This window comes from Oryx dammah, unplaced genomic scaffold (assembly GCF_014754425.2).
Source record: "Oryx dammah isolate SB20612 unplaced genomic scaffold, SCBI_Odam_1.1 HiC_scaffold_3, whole genome shotgun sequence".
Classification (NCBI taxonomy): domain Eukaryota; kingdom Metazoa; phylum Chordata; class Mammalia; order Artiodactyla; family Bovidae; genus Oryx; species Oryx dammah.
The window spans coordinates 58007237-58014342 of record NW_024070187.1 but is presented as its reverse complement, the minus strand read 5'-3'; the positions used below and the strand labels follow the sequence as shown (position 1 = coordinate 58014342).

Sequence of the window (7106 nt, the reverse complement as noted above, 5' to 3'; positions counted from 1 at the left end):
AGATGTTAAAATGTAATCTGTGAAACATACACCCAAAATGTTTGCCTTACTGTGGCTGGTAATAGAAACATTTTTTAAAAAATATAAACATTTTAAAGCTACTAAGGAGGGCAATGAAACCTCCAAACGTGCTCACCCTCGGAGGACATCGATCTCGAGACCTCCCCAATTGAGGGCCTCTACCAAAAGTCGAAGGCGCAAAACAAGGCTCGGGCCATGCTCCCGCCACTCCTCGCGACGCCAGCGTCCCGGCCGTCTCGAGGGCCGCACCTGGGCTCACGTAGCGCCTCCCGCCTCCCGCCGGGACCCAAAGGAAGCTGCGCGCCTCCTGACGTCATCACCGGGCGCCGCTGCCTCGACCTCCTTCCACTTCGCGGGAGAAGTTGTTGGCGCGAATGGATCCCGAGCCCCGGTAACGGATCCCCCAGCCGGCCGGGCCTGCTTGCTCGCGCGGTCATCCGTGGGCTGCAATGGTGAGCACCTGGGAAAGGCTTCGCGGCTGGGGGGCTGGGGAGAGTTCGCAGGCAGGGCGTGGACCTGGCTCTCCTGGCATGGAGGGTCTGGGAGGACCGGGATGCGTGGCTCCGGAAGGGAACGAAGGCACGAAAGGGGCTACAAACTGGGCGCCGGGCGCACAGCTTTCCTAACACTGCGGGCTTCAGCTTTCGGCCGCAGCCAGCGCGCAGCGCTCTTGGTGCTGCGCAGCAGCTTCACGTTTTCGCACTGTTGGGGGAAGGGAGGAAGGAAGGGAGTAATGAGGTGATTTGGGGGGCTCAGGGGTAAAGTTGCTTTTCCTGTTAAGTGTTGCCTCTAACCTCGGTTTGAGTCCTGCCTAAAGCGTTGATTTCAAGCTTTGAGTGTCAGAGAAGAAGAATCGAACAAACTTCCTTTCTGATGAACAAGTTTCAGGCCTTCAACTTTCGTCTTTAACAGCACCGCGAAATGCTCTCATGAATAAGTTTCTCAGCCTTCAGTTTTCGTACTTTCCTCATTAGCAGCTCCGCGAAGTGCTCATCAGCCGTTTTGAGATCGAGGGCACGGGGAGGATGTTTTATTTTGTTCAGATGAGTTCATAGAAATTAAAGGGATAATACGGTTTACAGGAGGGAGGGCAAACCTGGGAGGAGCAGCTGTAGTGCATTTGACAGCTGTCATCGCTTGTCACCTGATATTGAAAATAATCTTAAACAAACCCTCAGTGCCTAATTCTGCGTAAACCATATACATAGTGAAATAATTATGCATCCGTCAAAACAAAACATTCGTGCTAGAATGGCAGTAGATACTAGTGTGTGTTTGAAATATTTTAATGTAAAGGACAGTTTATTGTGCTGCATTAAGCTGGAGTCTGCTTAATAATCAGACTTTTTTTTCAGTCATTTTATTTTCAATCAGCGTATTTGTCACAGTGTCCACATTCTGGGCTGTGTGTGTGATTTTATGCCAGATTGGGAAACCTTACAGCCCTTTGTGTTTCTTCTCAGAGAAGGATGAAATAATGATAACAGCATAATAGCCAGCTTGTAGCAAGTATCTTCAGGTGGATATGTGGGCTGTTTGTTTTTCATGTCTTTTCTCATTTAAACCTCACAGCAATCCAGTTTTAACGATGGTAAAGGGGGCCTTTAGAGTTTAAAACACTTTGTGATGTAACTAATAAATGGTTGAACTAGAATTAGAACCTAGGTTTTTCTGACCACCGCATTATGCCATCCCCCTAAAATGACTGTAATTAGTAATTACATTTTGGACTTAAGGCACTTCATAGTAATTGTGGAAAATTCTTAAGATTTGGAGTCTTGAAGGTAAGAGTGAGGCGGTGTTTTGGTATTGCTCTGCCATTTAATGATGAAGTGGTTTTTGAACAAGTAAATAGCCTGATTTTAACCTCTTAAATTATGGTTCCTTAACTGTAGAAAGGGAGAAATATAGCTGCCTTGAGTGATTGTCTTGAAGATGAAACAAAATAATAAATGTAAAGCTTCTGTTCTGGTCCCTGGCTTGTGGTAGGAAACATACAACTACACGAGTAATGATCTCTATTTCTCAGGAAGGATTGTGTGGAACGTTAAAGAGTTTAAGGGGCATCAGAGATACCTTTGATGTTGTCAGTTATGGAGAACGATAGCTTATGTAGTCAACTTTTGATCATTCAGGTACTTTACGTAATTGGTTCTTCTTAGTACTCCTGTTCAGGGTGCAGATGAAAAATAAAGCCCTTCTCAAAAAAAGTGAGAGTCAAAGGGATCGGTTTTGCTGTTTGTAAAGGGAAAAGATTCTATAAAGAACATAGCAAGTTTGGATTTTATTGGTGTTAAGTTCTCTCTTTAGTACAAAAAAGAGCAGATCCTAGACCAAAATTCTGTTCAACCTATGTTTATTAGACACCTGCACACAAGTTATATGGTACAGTAGTTTGTGACTTTTGTTTGGATCTCCCCTCTCCCTTTGATAATGTGGTGAATGGTATGCAAGTTTGCTGCCCACAGAAATACGTAAGGACATATATACACCACTTAAAGGGATTCACATATCTTCTGAGGCCCTTCGATAGATGTAAGGTTAGCAACTCTTGCCCTGGGAGCTGCATCTTTTTCTTAAATCTTTTCCAATTAAAAGTTATCAAAGGTGTAAAATATTGTGTATCTACAAAATGGAATACTGTGCAACCATCAAAAAGAGAAATCTTTGTGCCCTGATACGGAACAGTTGCCAAAATAATTAAGTGAAGAAAGATACAAGACAGTATGTAAAATATGCTGCCAGTGTATTGTAGAAAAGGAGAGAAAAGAATATATACATATTTGCTTGAAGATGGGAAGGATATACAAGGCACTGATAACATTTGTTGCCTTCAAAGATGGGAAATGTGTGTCTGAGAGGCAGGGTAGGAGGGAGACATTTTACCCTTTTGAATTTTTGAACCATGTGAATATAATGTCTATTAAAGGAATTGAAAATAAATAGAATAAAAAGTAGCCATGTAAGTGATTTGGATTGCTGTGAGGACTTAATTGCTTAAAACATTAATGAAACTTGAGAGATGCCATTTAAAAAAAGTGCCCTGGTGGCTCAGAGGTTAAAGCGTCTGCCTGCAATGCAGGAGACCTGGGTTCGATCCCTGGGTCAGGAAGATCCCCTGGAGAAGGAAATGGCAACCCACTCCAGTATTCTTGCCTGGAGAATCCCATGGACGGAGGAGCCTGGAGGGCTACAGTCCACGGGGGTTGCAAAGAGTCCGCACGACTTCACTTTCACTTTCAACATATTTAATTCATTGACTGCCATAGTTATTTATTGAAAATATGCAGAAGTTTGAATTAAACAGGCATGAGACTTGAGGGATGAGAGAGAGGTCAGAACACATCTAAGCTGCTGCTTTGCCACATTCTAGGGGAGACCTTTCACACTGAAGTTTACGGCATGAATGCTTCCCTGGAGCAATGTTGTCACCCTTTTGTATTAATAATATAACTTTTGCCATTTGTATTAGTACTTGACCTATAAGACTCTTATTTCCTTTCCAGGCTCATCTGTCTGTTCTTTGAGTGTGTTAAGCTGGTTCTGTCTCAGCTTTTATTTTTGTTATTTTCTCTCCTTGGGATACTCTTCCTCCTCTTGGAATACTCTGCCTTTTTCTCCCTCATTCAAGTGTCAGTCATCACTTCCTCAGAGCTTTCCGCGTCATATCTAAGAAACCCGTTACCTAATCCAGGGTCATGCTTCTATTGTCTTCTGACAGTTTTATAGTTTTAGCTCTTAACATTTAGGACTTTGATCCATTTTGAGTTAATTTTTGTATATGGTGTGAAGTAGGGGGGGCCCAGGTTTTTGTTTTTGTTTTTGTTTTTTGCATGAGGGTCTCCAGTTGTTTCTGCACCAAAGTATTCTTTTCCCATTGAATTGTCTTGGCTCCCTTGTCAAAAATCAGTTTACCATAAGTGTGAAGGTTTCTTTCTGGACACTGAATTCTATTCCATCGATCTATGTGTCTTCTCTAAAGCCAATAATGCACTTATTTTATTACTGTAGCTTTGTGGTACATTTTTAAATTGGGAGGTGTAAGTCCTTCAACTTAGACCTTTTTCAGGATTGTTTTGCCTGTTCTGGATCCCTTGAATTTCTAAAATATGAATTTTAGAATCAGCAAAGAAGCCAGCTAGGATTTTGTTAGGGATTGTATTGAATCTGTAAATCAATTTGGAAAGTATTGCCATCCTAACAACATAATGTCTTCTGATCCATGATATGGGCTATCTTTTCATTTGTTTGTGTCTTCTTTAATTTCTAAACAATATTTTTTAGTTTCCAGAGTATGGATTTAACACTTCTGTTAAATTTATTTGTAAGTATTTGGTTCTTATTGATGATGCTATTTTGTTCTTATTAAAGATGTTATAGATGGAATTGTTAATTTCATTTCTGGTTTGTTCTTTTGAAAAGTATAGAAATACAGTTGGTTTTACTATATTGATCTTGTATCATGCAACCTTGTAGAACTCATTTAAATTAGTTCTAACAGTTTTTTATTTTAGTAAATTCCTTAGGATTTTCTTTATTTAAGATCATTTCAGCTGCAAATAAAAATAATTTTGCTTCTTTCTGCCCAATCTTGTATGCCTTTTATAATTTATCTTTGCCTCATGGCTTTGTTTTTTTTTAAAACCAGAGTGTTGAATAAGAGTGGTGAGAATGGATCTCTCTCCTGAACTTAGGGAATTACATTCCAACAGCTTACCTGTCGTTTTTAAAGTATAAGCTTTTAATATAATTTAAAATTATTAAATTTCATTTGTCTATTCTGTGCTGCTGTTAATATACACTTTTAGTCAGATATATCATTTTGCATTTAACTGTTTTTCAGGATTAAAGATTTTTGCATTTGGATAGATTTTGTGAAGTCTGTTGGTGATAATCAGTTTCTGCTTGTAGATTTGGTGGATGAATTAAACATAGTAATAAAAAATGTTTGTATTTCTTTACTTTCAAATTCATGGGAAATAGATGGGGAAACAGTGGAAACCGTGTCAGGCTTTATTTTTTTGGGCTCCAAAATCACTGCAGATGGTGACCGCAGCCATGAAATTAAAAGACGCTTACTCCTTGGAAGAAAAGTTATGACCAACCTAGAGAGCATATTCAAAAGCAGAGATATTACTTTGCCAACAAAGGTCTGTCTAGTGAAAGCTATGGTTTTTCCAGTGGTCATGTATGGATGTGAGAGTTGGACTGTGAAGAAGGCTGAGTGCTGAAGAATTGATGCTTTTGAACTGTGGTGTTGGAGAAGACTCTTGAGAGTCCCTTGGACTGCAAGGAGATCCAACCAGTCCATTCTGAAGGAAATCAGCCTTGGGATTTCCTTGGAGGGAATGATGCTGAAGCTGAAACTCCAGTACTTTGGCCACCTCATGCAAAGAGTTGACTCATTGGAAAAGACTCTGATGCTGGGAGGGATTGGGGGCAGGAGGAGAAGGGGACGACAGAGGATGAGATGGCTGGATGGCATCACTGACTCGATGGACGCGAGTCTGAGTGAACTCCAGGAGTTGGTGTTGGACAGGGAGGCCTGGTGTGCTGCGATTTATGGGGTCGCAAGGAGTCGGACACGACTGAGCGACTAAACTGACTGAACTGACTGACTTTCAAATTAGAGAAGTAAAGCCAACCCCACAGAGCACTGCAGTGCTTATTTTGCATAAAATCCTGTACTGTTCAAAGTGAGTGAACACAGTGGCATGATATGGTTTCTCTTTGCATTTTTGGTAGGCAGATATAGCTTGTTTGCTCATTGAGCCCATGTGCAGTGGAAAAGTTACTAGCTGTTTGGTTATACTTCAAAGTAAATATGTAACAGCTTTTGTACTTTGATCTTTTAAAGTTAAAGGGTCGTTATGATAGCTTCCTTTGTGCAGGTTTAGGAGTATATATTGCCAAGATTTTTTTCCCCCCACCTCTAACTCTACTAATAGATTTGTAATTAGCAGATTTGGAAACTTCTAAAAAATTAATAATTTTTTTTTTGAGTACTGGTCTGGTACTTTGTCTTATGTCAGTTCAGTTCAGTTGCTCAGTCTTACCTGATTCTTTGTGACCCCATGAACTCCAGCATGCCAGGCCTCCCTGTCCATCACCACCTCCCGGAGTCCACCCAAACCCATGTCCATTGAGTCGATGATGCCATCCAACCATCTTATCCTCTGTCGTCCCCTTCTCCTCCTGCCCTCAATCTTTCCTAGCATCAGGGTCTTTTCCAGTGAGTCAGCTCTTTGCATCAGGTGGCCAAAGTATTAGAGTTTCAGCTTCAACATCAGTCCTTCCAATGAACATCCAGGACTGAATTCCTTTAGGATGGACTGGTTGGATCTCCTTGCAGTCCAAGGGACTCTCAAGAGTCTTCTCCAACACCACAGTTCAAAAGCATCAATTCTTCGGTGCTCAGCTTTCTTCACAGTCCAGCTCTCACATCCATACATGACCACTGAAAAAGCTATAGCCTTGACTAGACGGACCTTTGCTGACAAAGTAATGTCTTTGCTTTTAATATGCCATCTAGGTTGGTCATAACTTTCCTTCCAGTGTATATGTATATTAAAATCGCATTTGGGCTGCCTGATAGGCAATGCTTTTCTTTAATAGTGTTGTAGAATTGTTAGTTACACTTTAGGGTAGGAGAGTGCAACAGATCTTTCCCTTTTGCTTACATTTATGTGACTCAGCTGGTAAAAAATCTGTCTGCAATGTGGGCGACCTGGGTTCCATCCCTGAATTGGGAAGATCCCCTGGAGAAGGGGAAGGCTACCCACTCCAGTATTCTGGCCTGGAGAATTCCATGGAATGTATAATCCATGGGGTCACAAAGAGTCAGACACGACTGAACAACTTTCACTTCACTTCAAGAACGTCTTATATTTCAAAACTTTTACTAAAAAATGTCTTGTTGGCATTTTCAGTTTTTTCATCTCTGAATTAAAGAATGTCATAGACTTTGTTATGTGGATTAAATTAGTTTTTTAAAGTGTTTAAATCATTGTCTGGCACAGAGTAAGTCCTATTTAAGGGTTTGTTAAAAAAGTAAATAGGGACTTCCTTGGCGGTCCAATGGTTCA

The 7106-nt window shown here is 41.0% G+C and overlaps 1 protein-coding gene across 2 annotated transcripts in view; it reads left to right on the top strand.

Annotated features, from left to right (window-relative positions):
* Window positions 1–256: 256 nt before the first annotated feature.
* RFC1 (replication factor C subunit 1) overlaps window positions 257–7106 on the top strand; it is a 73631-nt gene continuing 66781 nt past the window's right edge. For both annotated transcript variants that reach the window (XM_040238034.1, XM_040238033.1), the window contains exon 1: window positions 257–473. In XM_040238034.1, coding sequence (XP_040093968.1) covers window positions 471–473 — 3 coding nt within the window. In that variant the 5' untranslated portion in view covers window positions 257–470. The remainder of the gene's footprint in view (window positions 474–7106) is intronic.